At 48.3% G+C, this 17,917-nt stretch overlaps 1 protein-coding gene across 11 annotated transcripts in view; it reads right to left on the bottom strand.

Annotated features, from left to right (window-relative positions):
* Positions 1–17,917, bottom strand: part of ADGRB3 (adhesion G protein-coupled receptor B3) — a 570,173-nt gene that overhangs the window by 101,968 nt on the left and 450,288 nt on the right. For all 11 annotated transcript variants that reach the window (XM_054169593.1, XM_054169581.1, XM_054169605.1 and 8 more), the window contains one exon: positions 17,185–17,287. In XM_054169593.1, coding sequence (XP_054025568.1) covers positions 17,185–17,287 — 103 coding nt within the window. The remainder of the gene's footprint in view (positions 1–17,184; positions 17,288–17,917) is intronic.

The raw sequence follows: 17,917 nt of genomic DNA, 5'->3' as shown, positions 1-17,917 counted from the left end.
CACCTTCCATATCCTTCTTGGAGTGAGTGCTCCAAAACTGAACCCAGTACTCAAGGTGTGGCCTCAGCAGTGCTGAATCCAGGAGGAGTATGAGTAATTGCAAGAGATAAATGGAGCCTAGCATCAGTTCTTGTCCATCATTAATGCTGCCTTGATAATGAGGTCTAAGTAGGGTCCCTAGCAAAACCCTTTCTCTTCCGTTACAGCACATGTGCCATGGCTTGTGGGATCATCCAGTTCAGTGAAACCTTATTACTGTTCTGCATTTCTGTTAAAAGATAAGCAGTGCCAAAATGAAGGGTTTATGGGAATAATTAAATTGCTACCACTTCAAGCCTGGATTCTGATTGACTTGACATAAGAGGATATGCAGTAAGAGGCAGAGGCTTGAAAGCCCTCCTAAATGTAAGTATCAAACCTGAATGCAATAACAACAGCTTTACACTTAATCCCATCTGCTTGAAACCCCAAGTTTCATTAGCTGCAAGTTCTGACAGGTTGGGCTTTGTGGTGCAGCATGGCTCAGCTAAGCTTGTTAAGGAAGCCGTTCTCAAGCCAAGCCTCCGCCTACCCTTAAGTGGGATTTAAAAAAGTAATAAATCCATTTAGATTTCACTGGGATCATAGGATTGGCTTGGCTGGAAGAGCCCTCTGAGATCATTGAGTCCAACCTTTAACCCAACACCACCATGGCCATTAAACCACATCCTCAAGTGCCATCTCCACACAGTTCTTGAACACCTCCAGGGATGGTGACTCCACCACCTCCCTGGGCAGCCTGTGCCAGTTTCACAGAATAGAATAGAATAGAATAGACCAGGTTGGAAGAGACCTTCAAGATCATCGTGTCCAACCTGTCATCCAACACCACCTAATCAACTAAACCATGCAACCAAGCATCCTGTCAAGCCTTGCCCTGAACACCCCCAGTGACGGCGACCCCACCACCTCCTCGGGCAGCCCATTCCAATGTTGAAAGGGGCTGGAAGGGACCTCAAAGGCTCATCCAGTCCAACTCCCCTGCCAGAGCAGGGTCACCTAGAGCAGGTCACACAGGAACACAGCCAGGTGGGTTTTGAATAACTCCAGAAAAGGAAACTCCACAAGCCCTCTGGGCAGCCTGCTCCAGTGTTTTCTCACCCTCACAGGGAAATAATTTTCCCTCTTGTTTCCATGGAACTTCCTATGTCTCAGCTTCCACCACTGCCCCTTGTGCTGGCATTGGGCAGCACCCAGCAGAGCCTGGCTCCAGCCTCTGGGCACTCACCCTGCACATCTTGATCACCAGCAATGAGGTCACCTCTCAGGCTCCTCCTCTCCCAGCTACAGAGCCCTCAGTTTCCTCAGGCTCTCCTCATAAGGAAGATGTTCCACTGCCTGCAGCATTTTTGTGGCTCTGTGCTGGACTCTCTCAAGCAGTTCCCTGAGGTCATTCTTGAACTGAGGGGCCCAGAACTGGACACAATATTCCAGATGTGGCCTCGCCAGGACAGAGTATAGAGGCAGGAGAACCTCTCTCCACCTACTACACACAGCCCTTCTAATCCACCCCAGGATGCCCTTGGCCTTCTTGGCCACCAGAGCACATTGCTGGCTCATGGTCAACCTTCCATCCACCAGCACCCCCAGGTCCTTTTCCCCTTCACTGCCCTCCAGCAGGCCAGTCCCCAACCTCTCCTGCTCCCTGGGGTTGTTCTTCCCCAGATGCAAGACTCTGCCCTGGCCCTTGCTGGATTTCCAAGCTCCAAGAAATGATTTAGCAGATAAGGGATGGGTTGATGATGCTGAAGATTGTTTTTAACCTCAGGAAGAGTCCAAATTCTATGCCATGCTACTAATTAGTGACAGATATGCAATCACTTACTAATGGAACAACACTTTGTGCCAACCTTATTCATCCTTCCTTCCAACTGCTGGACTCTTTGTGCCAGCTCCATTTCGATGTTCTTCAGAAGTGAAAAGCTGCTAAACATGTTTTTTCCCATCCTGTTTTTTTCAGCCCAGAAGCCTAGTGCCTGCTGAACTTTCTTGCCATTTCACAAACTCCAGCAGTTTGAACAGCTTGAGGCCTTATTTATTTATTTATTGTTATAAATATCTACATTTCCCTGCAGGCTTTTGGGGGGGGGGAGGGAAATCATCTTCCCATTACATCCATTACAAATGTCCATGGTTAGAGCCAAGTGCTTGCTTCAATAGTTTTACCTTTGCCAGGTAGAGAGCAGCCCTGTGGAGGAGGACCTGGGAGGCCTGGTGGGCAGCAAGTTCTGCATGGGTCAGCAGTGTGCCCTGGTGGCCAATGGGATCCTGGGGTGCATTAAGAGGAGTGTGCTCAGCAGATGCAGGGAGGTTCTCCTCCCCCTCTCCTCTGCCCTGGTGAGACCTCACCTGGAATATTGCATCCAGTTCTGGGCTCCCCAGTTCAGAAGGGGCAGGGATCTGCATCAGAGAGTCCTAGGGAAAGCTACAAGGATGCTGAAGGGACTGCAGCACTGCCTGGTGAGGAGAGGCTGAGAGCCCTGGGGCTGGTTAGTCTGGAGAGGAGAAGACTGAGAGGGGATTTAATCAATGTCTCTCAATATCTGGGGGCTGGGGGTCAAGAGGGAAGGGACAGGCTCTGCTCAGTTGCACCCTGGGATAGGACAAGGGGCAAGTCTAAGATTCTATACATGAACCAAATTCTATGACTCTATAAATTGCACCAAATTCACTCTATCATAGTATCAGTCAGGGTTGGAAGGGACCACAAGGATCATGTAGTTCCAACCCCCCTGCCATGGGCAGGGACACCCCACAGGAACACTCTGCTGTTCTTCAGCTGATGGTGTTTCAGTGCTGGTGCTTTCCAAAAGGTTTCATTGTGGTAGACAGAAAGATTAATGATGCGGTAATCAGGGTAGTAGTAGATTTACATCATGTTTATCTCAGAAGTGTATTTTTCACTGTAGTGCAGATACCCTGTAGTAAAAACACCTCATTCTGTTTCTGCATCTGTTTTGATTTAGGTGACAAATGGATTCTACCCCTAAATTCTTAGAAACAGGACATCCACACTGGAAAATCCATGGAGGGGGGGGGGGAACACAATCCAATTTGATACTAGAATGAAAACAACCAAGCAGTTGAAGGCTGATTTTTGGTGTTGCTGCTATTTTAGCACCAACATTTCATCAGGTCCTGCAGCTGGATCAGGGCAATCCCAAGCACTGATATAGGCTGGGCAGGGACTGGCTTGAGAGCAGCCCTGAAGAAAAGGACCTGGGGCTGCTGGTGGAGGAGAAGCTCAACAGGAGCCAGCAGTGAGCACTTGCAGCCCAGAGAGCCAAGCAGAGCCTGGGCTGCAGCAAGAGAAGCATAGCCAGCAGGGCCAGGGAGGGGACTCTCCCCCTCTGCTCCACTCTGCTGAGACCACAGCTGGAGCTCTGTGTCCAGGTCTGGAGCCCCTAGCACAGGAAGGATCTGGAGGTGCTGGAAGGTGTCCAGAGAAGGGCCAGGAGGATGAGCAGAGGGCTGGAGCTGCTCTGCTATGGAGGCAGACAGAGAGTTGGGGTTCTGCAGCCTGGAGAAAAGAAGGCTCCAAGGAGACCTAATTGTGACCTTCCAGTATCTGAAGGGGGCTACAAGAAAGCTGGGGAGGGATTTTTTAGGGTGCCAGGGAATGATAGGACTGGGGGGGATGGAGCAAAACTAGAAATGGGTAGATTCAGATTGGATATTAGGAAGAAGTTGTTCCCCATGAGGGTGGTGAGACACTGGCACAGGTTGCCCAGGGAGGTGGTGGAAGCCTCATCCCTGGTGGTTTTGAAGGCCAGGCTGGATGTGGCTGTGAGCAACCTGCTGTAGTGTGAGGTGTCCCTGGCCATGGCAGGGGGGTTGGAACTAGATGATCCTTGGGGTCCCTTCCAGCCCTGACAATTCTGTGATTCTATGATCTAAGCTTGTGAAGACTGTTCACAGAATCACACAGAATGATTTGGCTTGGAAGGGACCTCCAAAGGTCACTCAGTCCAACCCCCCCTGCAGTCAGCAGGGACATCCTCCACTAGATCAGGTTGCTCAGAGCCCTGTGCAGCCTCACCTTGAATACCTCCAGGGATGAAGCCCCAACCAAGTCCCCTGGACGACCTGTCCCACTACCCTCAGACCACTGCAATAATATCTCCATGTCAAAAGGCTTTTTTACTGCTGTCACCTGGAAGCCTTTGTGTTCTCCTCTCCCTTAAAGCTAACACTCAGCCAATGAGAGACCCAAACACTTAACTGTTTGTAGGTCGATCTGCTTCCCATTGACTGCTTTTGTGTCGCCACTGACATTCAACAAGCAAGCAAAAGACAAGTGTGATGGGGGGAGAGGGAAGGTGTTAAGCCCAAAATAGCCACTTGAGTCATCAGCAGATTGTCTGAAATAACCCAAACAGGTGTTTGGGAGAGAATGAGCTATTTTCCTCAGGGTTGTGGGGGCGAGGTCTAGAAGAGAGGAAAAAAAAAGCCCTACTCTAAGCAGGTCCTGAAGAGCAAGGAGGACAAAGCCTCCATTTGGGCAGAGCAGAACAGAAGAGGCTTACCTCAGGAGAAGTCTGAGCTATGTTGGGGTTTTTTGTGTGTGTGCTAGATGGTTTAAAGCTTGGTTTGTACTTCTGGTTCAGCTGTGTTTTGTCTGTCTTCCACTAAACACTCATCTGCAGCATGAGAAACTGCTCTGATCTGGGGAGTTCTCCAATCCTTGAGTCGAGGTTTACATCAGGGAAGGCAACTTAATGCCAGCATGAAGCCCAGCACCCCAGCCAGGGAGGAGGGAGCAGGCTACAGAATCACAGAAACATTCAGGTGGGAAAAGACCCTCAGGATCACCAAGGCCAACCCAGAGCCCTGCTCTGCAAGGCAAAACCATAGACTCAAGCACCACATCCAAACCACCTCTAAACGCATCCAGGTTTAGTGACTCCACCACCTCCCTGGGCAGCACATTCCAATGCCTGACCACTCTTGAGGGGAAAAAACCTCTTCCTACTGTCCAGTCTGACCCTGCCCTGCTGCAGCTTGAGGCCATTCCCTCTTGTTCTATCACTAATTACCTGTGAGAAGAGACCAGCACCAACCTCTCCACAGCCTCCTTTCAGGTAGTTGTAGTGAGCCAGGAGGTCTCCCCTCAGCCTCCTCTTTTCCAAACTAACCATCCCCAGCTCCATCAGTTGCTCTTCATCAGATTTATTCTTCAGGCCCTTCCCCAGCTTCCTTGCCCTCCTCTGCCCTGGCTCCAGCACCTCCACATCTCTCTTGTATTGAGCTGCCCCAAACTGGACACAACACTCGAGCTGTGGCCTTCACCAGAGCTGAGTCCCAGGGGACAATCCCCTCCCTGCTCCTGCTGGACACAGCATTTCTGCTCCCAGCCAGGATGCCATTGGCTCTCTTGGCCACCTGGGCACACTGCTGGCTCTTGTTCAGCTGCTTGTCTCCGGGTAAGCCCTGCAGCGGCGCGAGCTGCTGCCTGACGTGCTGAATTCCCTGCTTCCTCATGGATCCTCTAACACAACCTGAATGCTGTGTTAGCAGAATTCCTCTGTTCACTCCATCTGCTCTGAGGTCTCCCCCGCTGTTTCCTAGGAGATGGATTGCCAGGATGCCTGCATCTGCAAGGCAGTGGCAGATATGGGGCAGCAGCCACATGCTTAGAGGCAGCGTTAGTGCCACCTGAACACTGGGAGGGCTCTCAGGGGATCCCACCACCCACTGCTGCTTCAAACCTGAGGACGTGACACTGTCAGCAGCTTCAGAGGGCTGTAGGAATGGGATACAGTGACTTACAGAATCAGAGAGTGGTAGGAGCTGGAAGGAACCTCCAGAGACCATCCAGTCCAGCCCTTGCTCGAGCAGGGTCATCCAGAGCAGGTTGCATAGCAATGTGTCCAGGAGGGTTTTGAAAGCTCTCTAGAGAAGGAGACTTTACAACCTTTATGGGTAGCTTGTTCCAGTGCTCCAGCACCCTCACACCGAAGAAGCTTCTCCTTCAGCTCAAGTGAAACCCTCTGTGCCCTGGTTTGTGCCTGCTGTCCCTTGTCCTACCACTGGGCACCACTGAAAAGAGCCTGGCCCCATCCTCCCAACTTCCTCCCTTTAGCTATTGATCAGCACTGAGAAGCTCATAGAATCAGTCAGGGTTGGAAGTGACCACAAGGATCAGGTAGTTCCAACCCCCCTGCCATGGGCAGGGACACCTCACACTAGATCAGGCTGGCCAGAGCCTCATCCAGCCTGGGCTTAAACACCTCCAGGGATGGGGCCCCAACCACCTCGCTGGCCAACCCATTCCAGGGCTTCACCACTCTCATGGGGAAGAACTTCCTCCTCACCTCCAGCTTCATTCCATTCTCCCTAGTCCTATCACTACCTGAAATCCTGAAAAGTCCCTCCCCAGCCTTCTTGTAGCCCCCTTCAGATACTGGAAGGTCACAATTAGGTCACTTTGGAGCCTTCTCTTCTCCAGTCTGAACAGCCCCAACTCTTTCAGTCTGTCCTCACAGGAGAGGTGCTCCAGCCCTCTGATCATCCTCATGGCCCTTCTCTGAGGGTTGGAAAAGACCTCTAAAATCATCAACCATCAACCCAACACCACCATGCCCACAAACCCCTGTCCCAAAGTGCTATGGCCACATCTTTCTTGAGAGAGAAAGAATATCTGGCAGCTTCATTTTGGCAGCACTAATGGTTTTGATGGTTCCAAAATCCTAGACTCATAGAATCATTAAGGTTGGAAAAGCTCTCTAAGATCATCCAGTCCAAACACCAGCCCAAACCCACCATGGCCCCAAGTGCCATGGCCACAGGTTTCTGGCACACCTCCAGGGATGGGGACTCCACCACCTCCCTGGGCAGCCTCTGCCAGTCCCTGACCACTCCTGCACCAAAGAAATTTTTCCTCATCTTCAACCCAACCCCTCCCTGACACAATTCCAGGCCACTTCTTCTCCTTCTGTCTCCTGAGACTAGGGAAAAGAGACCAACCCGCTCCTCATTCCAACCTCCTTTCAGAGAGTTGCAGAGAGCAATTAGGTCTAGGTCTCCCTTTAGCCTCCTCCAGACTAACAAACCCCAGCTCCCTCAGCTGCTCCTTCCCAGCCCTGTTCTCCAGACCCTTCCCCAGCTTTGCTTAGGCACAACTGGGAAGAAAATCCAAATTCTTTCCTGAATGTATGAACAAGGGAAGAGAATTTATGGTTAGATTCACATAATGTTAATCAATAACTTAGTGAGGGCAGTGAATCTATTCATTAAGCAGGATCAAAAGCATAATAAAGATTTATAGCTGAAGTGTTGCAAGTGCACAGACAGATGAAATAACCATTTTTTCCTTGATGGCAAGAAAAGTGTTAGGACATATGAAATAGCAAGAGTTACATTGCAAATCACTAGGAGATTCCTACAGCAGTTGGAGCTGACAGAGACCTTCAAGATCATCCAGTTCCAACCCCTTGCTATGGGCAGGGACACTTTCCACTAGGTTAGGTTGCACAGAGCCACATCCAGCCTGGCCTTGAACACCTCCAGGGAGGAGGAGGCATCCACAGCCTCCCGGGGCAACCTGTTCCAGTGTCTCCCCACCCTCACTGGAAAGAATTTCCTCCTCATCTCCAGTCCAAATCTTCCCTCCTCAAGCTGCAGAGTGATTTCCTCAAAGAAGGATATTTCCTCAAAACAAAACAACCAAACAAAAAAAAAACCCAACCCAACCAAACAACAAAAAGAAAGAAGTCCCCAGAGAAAATTTTTGGTCTCTTGAAAGCAAATTACTTAATCATTTTCTAGATGTTCTATCAGTCTCTTGAAGGCAGATACCTAATAATTTCATAGATGTTCTATAGAATAGAATCACAGACTCACACAGAATCACCAAGGTTGGAAGAGACCTCAAAGATCATCAAGTTCAACCTGTCACCACAGACCTCATGACTACTAAACCATGACCAAGTGCCACGTCCAGTCCCCTCTTGAACACCTCCAAGGAATAGAATAGAATAGAATAGAATAGAATAAACCAGGTTGGAAAAGACCTTTGAGATCATCAAGTCTAACCTATCACCCAACACCATCTAATCAACTAAACCATGGCACCAAGTGCCTCATCCAGGCTCTTCCTAAACACCTCCAGTGATGGGGACACCACCTCCCCAAGCAGCACATCCCAATGGCCAATCTCTCTTGCTGGGAAGAACTTCTTCCTAACCTCCAGCCTAAACCTCCCCTGGCACAGCTTGAGACTGTGTCCTCTTGTTCTGCTGCTGCTTGCCTGGGAGAAGAGACCAAGCCCCACCTGGCTACAACCTCCCTTCAGGGAGTTGGAGAGAGCAAGAAGGTCTCCCCTGAGCCTCCTCTTCTGCAGGCTAAGCAACCCCAGCTCCCTCAGCCTCTCCTCACAGGGCTGTGCTCCAGACCCCTCCCCAGCCTCATTACCCTTCTCTGGACACCTTCCAGCAATAAGGTCTCCCCTGAGATCTCCTCTTCTCCTCTATCAGTCTCTTGAAGGTAGATACTTGTGATGGCTCAGGCTGGGTGCCCACCCCCAGCTGCTAATAATGTTAGAGATGCTATGGCCACCTCAGATGATTTGTGAGACAAATGCCCTTTGAGAAGTTCACCATGAACACTGATCCCCTTCCTTGATTCAGGACACTCAGTGTCAATGCTACAGCTCAGTTTGGCCACTTCCAGAGCTGCCTCCAGGGCATTCATTGTGCCCCCTCCCACTGAAAGCTCTTTCTGTGTCTTAATATTTGCCACTGGAAAGGAAAAACAAGGAGAGGGAAAGGAAAAACAAGGAGAGAGAAAGGAACAGCGAAGCAAATGAATGTGCTGCTTGCACTCAGTGTTAACGCTGAGTTTATTTAAACAGGGCACATAATTAATGGAATTATATTCTTGTCAGTTCAGCCTTGAGTGACCTGTGCTTCAAAACAGCATCTGACAAAAACAGAGCTCTCCTGCAGCTTGAAGCCTTCAGAGGGCTTTGAATAAAGTTCTGCCTTCTCTTTTGGACAGGGCTGGGGGTGGGGGAAAACAGACTGAGAGGAGAAGAACATTTCTCAGCTGTGTCCCTTCAATCACATGCACAACAGGCCTGGCTACGAGGGGCTGAAGCAGCCAGGCTTTTCTTGCTGACAAAAGGCTTTTTATTTGGTGGCTGTCCCAACTGAAATCTTCCAGGAGAAGCCATGCTCCCCTCCATGACTCCCATCAGAAGCTAAGCTAAAACAAGCTAACAGGCCCCCAGGAACTGCACCTCTGGACTAATGTGGGGATCTCTGAGTACAGGGAGGGAAAAAACCCAGCCTTTAAACAGAGAATATTAGAAAGGGGAGGGAACCATCAGGAATGGGGGGGGGGGGGAGGGAGCAGCAGGCAGCATCAGGAAATGGGGAGGGAGGGGGGCAGAAAGCAGCATCAGGAAATGGGGAGGGAGGGGGGCAGAAAGCAGCATCAGGAAATGGGGAGGGAGGGGGGCAGAAAGCAGCATCAGGAACGGGGAGGGGGCAGCATCAAACCACTTCTAGGTGGCCTCTGTAAATATTTTGACCATTTTGCCTGTGGGAAACACCCTGAGGTTTTCTCATGGAACTGTTTTGGTTGGAAAAGCCCTTTAAGGTCATCCAAGTGCAACCATCAACCCAGCACCACCATGGCCATCAAACCATGGCCCCAAGCACCACGGCCACAGGGTTCCTGAACACCTCCAGGGATGGGGACTCCACCACCTCCTTGGGCAGCCTGTTCCAGTGCCTGACCACTCTTGCAGCAAAGAAATTTTCCCCTAGCCTTCAACCTAACCCTCTCCTGGTCTAACTTGAGGCCATTTCCTTTTGTTCTATCACTAGATACTTACTAGGGAGAAGAGACCAGCCCCCACCTCACTCCAATGTCCTCTCAGGGAGCTGTAAAGAGCAATGAGGTCTCCCTCAACCTCCTCTTCTCCACACTCAGCACCCCCAGCTCCCTCAGCTGCTTCTCCCCATCCCTGTTCTCAAAGTTGTCCAGCTTTGTTACCCTTCTTTGGACCTGCCCCAGCCCCTCAGTGAGTGAGGGGCCCCAAACTGAAGCCACTATTCCAGGGGCAGCCTAAAACGCTCTACCAAGGTGATTTTAAACCACGTCCCTCAGCTCTACATCTTTGTGTCTTTTAAACACCTTCAATTTTTACTGGGGAACAGAGAAAAGCAGAACTCAGTTAAACCAAAGAGAGTGCAAATATTCCAAGTCACTTAGTCTGGACTAAAAGAAGCTTTTTGCATACAGTCAGACTTTAAAGACTAGAACTAAGCCTAAGAGGCACATAGCTCTGATTTACAGTGACCACAAAAGAAAACAAAACAAACCTGCACTTATCCACATCACAGGGCTCAATAGTTTGGTTCCCCCCCCACTTTGTTACTGATGGCAATAAAGGAACCACAGACAGTTTCCTGGAGACTGAACAGCATCAAAATGGAGAAAAGCAGAATAAAAGTCGTTGGTGTGACATTGAATGCAGGTGAAAGAAAACCCACAGAGTGCCACCAGACTGACAATAAACTCTTGGGTATAAAGATAGCCTTCAGCATGCTTCATTCCCCCTCTGTTCAAACTGCAACTGAGTCCAGCTCAGATGACATTTGCCAGTTCCAGTTCTCTAAGGGAATACGCAGGGATGCAGAGATGGAGACAATTGAAACTCAGAAGCAAAGCTAAAGAAAACCATGGAGCAAAGGGGCCTCCTTCAACCCCTTAAGCAGCACCACCACATGGACATCAACTAGGTGCCCCAACAATATGAGAAGAGTACGAACAGAGGAATCATTCAATCATTTCAATAGGAAAAAACCTCTAAGATCATCCAGGCCAAGAATCAACCCAACAACACCATGCTCACTAAACCAGGTCATAGAATTGTCAGGGTTGGAAAGGACCTCAAGGGTCAGCCAGTTCCAACCCCCCTGCCATGGGCAGGGACACCTCACACTACAGCAGGTTGCTCACAGCCACATCCAGCCTGGCCTGAAAAACCTCCAGGGATGAGGCTTCCACCACCTCCCTGGGCAACCTGTGCCAGTCTCTCACCACCCTCATGGGGAAGAACTTCTTCCTAACATCCAATCTGAATCTACCCACACTTCTGTTTTTTTCCCTCCATCCCCCCCAGTCCTATCCCTCCCTGACACCCTACAAAGTCCCTCTCCAGCTTTCTTGTAGCCCCCTTCAGATACTGGAAGGCCCAAGTGCCATGGCCACCGAGTCTTTGAACACCTGCAGGGATGGTGACTTCACCACCTCCCTGGGCAGCCTCAATCCCTGATCACTCTCTCAGTAAAGATTCCATCCCTCCTCCCTGCCTTATATCCAACTGGAAACAATTTCAGGCCATTTCCTCTCATTCTATCACCTGATACTAGGGAGAAGGGAGCATCCCCCACCTCTCCTCAGCCTCCTTTTTCAGGGAGTCATAGAAAGCAATGAGAATGGAAGAGCATAAATAATCCCATTTGGCATAGCACATCCCTCAAATACTCTGCAACACATTACAAAAGCTGAGCTCATCCTGCTGCCACAGAACACCACCTTCAGCCTTTAGTCAGGAGACAATTTCTGCTGACTTGTAGATATATTTGCTTGGGAAAACAAACAAGCAAACAAGAATTGCCAAGATTTCACAGAATCATAGAATCAATAAGGTTGGAAAAGAGCTCAGAGATCATCCAATCCAACCTGTCACCCAACACCTCATGACTAAACCATGGCTCCAAGTGCCAAATCCAATCCCCTCTTGAACACCTCCAGGGATGGGGACTCCACCACCTCCCTGGGCAGCACATTCCAGTGGCCAACAACTCTCTCTGGGAAGAACTTTCTCCTCACCTCAAGTCTAAACTTCCCTTGGCACAGCTTGAGACTGTGTCCTCTTCTTCTGGAGAAGAGACCAACCCCCTCCTGACTGCAACCTCCCTTAAGGTAGCTGTAGAGAGCAAGGAGGTCTCCCCTGAGCCTTCTCAGCACTAAATCCCCACATGGTTTGATTTCTGGGAGCTAATACAATCTCAGAAACAAATCTAAAAGGTGTTTTTAAATCTTAAACCACAGGTGAGGACCTGATTTTCTTGCTGAAGTTCTCAACTGCATGTTTAAAGCAAAATGAAAATGTCACTTTGGGGTTTCTCCCCCCACCCCCCCAGTGTTGCAATCTCAGCCTATGGACTGAAATAATCAAATGCTGTCTTCTTCTGGTCACAGGTGATCTTTGGAGAGAAATAAATCAGAGAATCAGAGATTTGTTTCAGTTGGAACAGACCTCTATGATCACAGAGTCCAACCATCAACCTAACACCACCATGGCCATTAAACCATGTCCCCCAAATGCCATGGCCACAGGTTTCTGGAACCCCACCACCAGGGATGGGGACTCCACCACCTCTCTGGGCAGCCTGTTCCAATCCCTGACCACTCCAGCAGCAAAGCAGTTTTTCCTCATCTCCAAACAAAACCTCCCCTGGTGCAACTTGAGGACATTTCCTCTTGTTGTATCACCTGATATTAGGGAAAGGAAATTGATCCCCTCCTTACTCCAAACTCCTTTCATGGATCTCTAGATAGCAATGAGGTCTCCCTTCAGTTTCCTCCACACTGAACACCCCCAGCTCCCTCAGCTGCTCCTCACCAGCCCTGATATCCAGACCCTTCTCCAGCTTTGTTGTCCTATCAGAACTTCAAGTCCCTGCTCACAACACATTGAAGTCACACCAGGAGTCAACTCCTTTAATTTGAAGAAGCTTGTGCCAAACAGAGGCTTCTGGAGCAGCTCATTTTGGTGATGGTACCTTCACTGAGCTGAGGAGAGGGCTGGAGCTCCTCTCCTATGGGGATAGGCTGAGAGAGTTGGGGTTGTTCAGGCTGAAGAAGAGAAGGCTCCGAGGTGACCTTCTAGTGGCCTTCCAGTGTCTGAAGGGGGCTACAAGAAAGCTGGGGAAGGACTTTTGAGGGTGTCAGGGAGTGATAGGACTGGGGGGAATGGAGCAAAACTAGAAGAGGGGAGATGAAGATTAGACATTAGGAAGAAGTTGTTCCCCATGAGGGTGGTGAGACACTGGCACAGGTTGCCCAGGGAGGTGGTGGAAGCCTCATCCCTGGAGGTTTTGAAGGCCAGGCTGGCTGTGGCTGTGAGCAACCTGCTGTAGTGTGAGGTGTCCCTGCCCATGGCAGGGGGGTTGGAACTGGCTGATCCTTGAGGTCTCTTCCAGCCCTGACAATTCTGTGATGCACATCTCAGTGAATACATCAGGTCTGTAACAAAGATTATCTTCCTCAGCATGAAAAAGAAAACAACCCAGCACTCTCCATCATTTGATCCTTTAGAGGCACTCCCTGGCTGGAAGCTCCCAGGTGGTACAAGATGTGGACTCAAAAAAGAAGATAAATGTAGTAAAAAAAAAGGAAAGTGGTGTTTGAGAGTGATTTTCCAGGCCATGTATTCAGATAGTGAAGTGCAGGGTATGTTGGGTTTTTTTCTGCCCTTTATCTCCTCTGAACATCTCCATTTTTAGCACGTGCTGTTCTCAGAGAGGAGTCAAGGTGGTATCTCTGGATTGTCAGCAAGATAGGAAGCAGAAGCGAGCTCAAGGAGATGTAGATGAAAAGAAGGGAACTGGATTAAGGTCATGGTTGAGTTCAGAGTTCAGGGAAAGGCTGGGGGAGCACCTCAGGAGTACCTTCCCAAACACTCTGAGTCCTTAGCCATTGGAATGTGCTGCCCAGGAAGGTGGTGGAGTCCCCATCCCTGGAGGTATTTAGGTGCCATGGTTTAGTCATGAGGTCTGTGGTGACAGGTTGGACTTGATGATCTTTGAGGTCTCTTCCAACCTTGGTGATTCTGTAATGCCCTCCAAACATTGGCTCCATAGATGCTTGCTCCAAAATTCCAGTGGTCCACCACACATCACCCAGTCACCAACTCTACACAGATGGCATCAGCTTGGAAGGGACCCTCAGAGGTCATCTTGTCCAACTCCCCTTCAGGCAGCAGGGACACCTCCAACTAGAGCAGGCTGCCCAGGGACACAGCAAGGCTGAGCTTGAATGTCTCCAGGGATGGAGCCTCCACCACATCCCTGTGCAACCTGTTCCAGCATTTCACCACTCTCACTGTGCAGAACTTCCTCCTGATGTCCAAACTAAATCTGTCCTGCTCCAGTTTCAAACCACTGCCCCTCTCCCTATCCTTCCAGGCCCTTCTGAAGAGTCTCTCCCCAGCCTTTCTGTGGGGTCCCTTCAGATATGAAAACAGAGCTCTAAGGTCTCCCTGGAGCCTTCTCTTCTCCAGGCTGAACAGCCCCACTCTCTCAGCCTGTCCCATTAGGAGGTTCTCCAGCCCTCTGATCATCTTCGTTGCCTCCTCAGGACCCACTCCAGCAGGTCCATGTCCTTCATATCTGGACACGCTACTCCTAGTGAGTTCTCACCAGACCATCCTATTTTCCATTCCAAACTACCATGAAGCCATAGATCATTTTAATCAGCCACTTACTGTCACTTCAGAAAGCTGCTTAGCATCATCACTGGGCACTGGGGGATGCCTCAAAACACTGACACAGCCCTACTCCACAGCAGAGCAACAAATGACCACCAGGCCCAGAAGGGCCAAGAAGACATCAGGGATAAATCAGTGACATGCAGCACTGTGATGTTTTAACTTTCCTTTTACTTTTTACTTGTCTATTACTTTTTCCTTCCATTTACTCCCTAGCTTTTCACTTCCTTATAGCTACATGTCAGGTATTTAACACTTCTACAGCTTGTTAGGATGTCTCTTTCTGCACACAACTCAACAGCAGAGGAACAAATGACCACCATCACCAGAAGGGCCAAGAAGAGATCAGGAATAAATCAGTGATATGCAGCACTGTAATATTTCCTTTTACTTCTGTATTACTTTTTACTTTGTTTTTACTTCCAAGCTTTTCACTTCCTTATAGCCACATGTCAGGTATTTACCAGTTCCACAGCTTGTTAGGATGTCTCTTTCTGCACACAACTCAACGGGAGAGCAACAAATGACCACAGATGGGGAATAAATTGGTGATAGAACGAACTAACTGAGCTATTCTTCCTTTGTTTTTGCTTACTCCCAAGCTTTTCACTTCCTTATAGCTACAGGTCAGATATTTAACACTTCTACAGCTTGCTATGATGTCTCTTTTTGCACACAACTCTGCTCAAGAGCAGAGGAACAAATGACCACCATCACCAGAAGGGCCAAGAAGAGATCAGGAATAATTCAGTGACATACAGCACTGTGATGTTTTAACTTTCCTTTTACTTTTTACTTGTATATTGCTTTTTGCTTCCATTTCCTTCCAAGCTTTTCACTTCCTTATAGCCACATGTCAGGTATTTACCACTTCTACAGCTTGTTAGGATGTCTCTTTCTGCACACAACTCAACAGGAGAGCAACAAATGACCACAGATGGGGAATAAATTGGTGATAGAACGAACTAACTGAGCTATTCTTCCTTTGGTTTTGCTTACTCCCAAGCTTTTCACTTCCTTATAGCCACAGGTCAGATATTTAACACTTCTGCAACATACTATGATGTCTCTTTTTGCACACAACTCTGCTCAAGAGCAGAGGAACAAATGACCACCATCTCCAGAAGGGCCAAGAAGAGATCAGGAATAAATCAGTGACATGCAGCACCAGCTAAGATATTTTTCCTTTGTTTTCACTTACTTCCAAGCATTTCACTTGCAATACAGCACTATGATACTTTAACTTTCCTTTCACTTTTCGCTTCCCTTTTGCTTTTCACTCACATTTACTCCCAAGCTTTTCACTTCCTTATAGCCACACCTCAGATATTTAACACTTCTACAGCTTGCTATGATGTCTCTTTCTGCATACAACTGTACTCAACAGCAGAGGAACAAATGACCACCATCTCCAGAAGGGCCAAGAAGAGATCAGGAATAAATCAGTGACATACAGCACTGTGATGTTTTAACTTTCCTTTTACTTTTTACTTGTATATTGCTTTTTGCTTCCATTTGCTTCCAAGCTTTTCACTTCCTCATAGCCACATGTCAGGTATTTACCAGTTGTACAGCTTGTTAGGATGTCTCTTTCTGCACACAACTCAACAGGAGAGCAACAAATGACCACAGATGGGGAATAAATTTGTGATAGAATGAACTAACTGAGCTATTCTTCCTTTGGTTTTGCTTACTGCCAAGCTTTTCACTTCCTTATAGCCACAGGTCAGATATTTAACACTTCTACAGCATGCTATGATGTCTCTTTCTGCACACAAGTGTACTCAACAGCAGAGGAACAAATGACCACCATCTCCAGAAGGTCCAAGAAGAGATCAGGAATAAATCAGTGACATACAGCACTGTGATGTTTTAACTTTCCTTTTACTTTTTACTTGTATATTGCTTTTTGCTTCCATTTACTTCCAAGCTTTTCACTTCCTTATAGCCACATGTCAGATATTTACCACTTCTACAGCTTGCTATGATATCTCTTTCTGCACACAACAGGAGAGGAACAAATGGCCACCATGTCCAGAAGGTCCAAGAAGAGAGTAGGAATAAATCAGTGATACACAGCACTATGATAATTTAACTTCCCTTTTACTCTTTGCTTGCATTCTACTCTCTGCCTGCATTCTACTCTCTCCCAGCTACATGTCAGAGGTTCAACAGTTCTACAGCTTGTTGTGATGTCTCCTCCTGCACATTTTCAAGAGCAGCACTCTAACTTCTGAGCCATTCTGCCTTGCCTTTCAAGGAGCTGTGTGTTAATAAAGCCCAGACAAACCCACTGTAGCACACCCTATTACAACTATTATAATCAACCAGCATTTGTGCTTTTTGATGTCGAGTCTTTGAACTTCCTTGCTTTGAAATTTACTGATAAAAACATACAAGGTCTAGCACACAGAACACAGCTTATCCAAGAGGGAACAATACCAAAAGGGATTTTTTTGGTGGAGCAAGGGAAAAAAAAACACCATAAAGACTATGAAAGACAACAAATCTTTTCCCTTAGCTGTAAATACTTTACCAAAATTGAGTCCTATGATGGATGTGATCAGTTTTTTTTGGTAAGCTAAACAAATACATCAACATTTAGGTGCAAATGTAATACAACCCCATCATCATCATACCTTGTTGTGTGTCTGAGTCTGTCCAACCAGGATAAGGATGTTTGAGGAGATAATAGACAGGCAGAAATTGATGAGAATGATTGACCTCTCAGATCTGATGTACCTGTGCAAACAAACAGAGGGGACAACCTTGGTCAAAGGAAAACAACTGCTCAAGCTTGCACAGCTTTGATGCAATTCTTGTGCTAAACAATCATGGAATGGGTTGGGTTGGAAGGGACCTTTAAGATCATCCAGTTCCAACCCCCCTGCCATGGACAGGGACACCTCACACTAGCCCAGGTTGCTCAAGGCCTCATCCAGCCTGGCCTTGACCACCTCCAAGGAGGAGGCATTCACAGCCTCCCTGAGCAACCTGTTCCTGTGTCTCACCACCTGTTTTGGTTTGCTCTATGTAAAAAGATAAATCTATCAACTCTCCTTTAAAAACCTGCAGGTGACACTAACACCATGCTGATAACAACAAGCTTGTCTGCAGTCGTGTCAGGAACTTCTCATCCTCTCTGCTCATCCCTGGGAATATCCACAGCTGGCACAAACCACTCCCAAGAGCTGACTTCAGCAAAAGCAGGGTAATTTACAGGAGCAGATGATCTGGGCCACCATGCACAAATAAAACACAAGGGGCTTGGTGACACCGTGGCAGTGCGTTTTGGAACACATTATTTGGATAACATTCATCACAGAATGGTAGAGGTTGGAAGGGACCTCCAGAGATCATCCAGTCCACCCC

This window comes from Dryobates pubescens, chromosome 2, assembly GCF_014839835.1.
Source record: "Dryobates pubescens isolate bDryPub1 chromosome 2, bDryPub1.pri, whole genome shotgun sequence".
NCBI classification, from domain to species: Eukaryota; Metazoa; Chordata; class Aves; order Piciformes; family Picidae; genus Dryobates; species Dryobates pubescens.
This window is presented reverse-complemented; position numbering and strand designations above follow the sequence as displayed.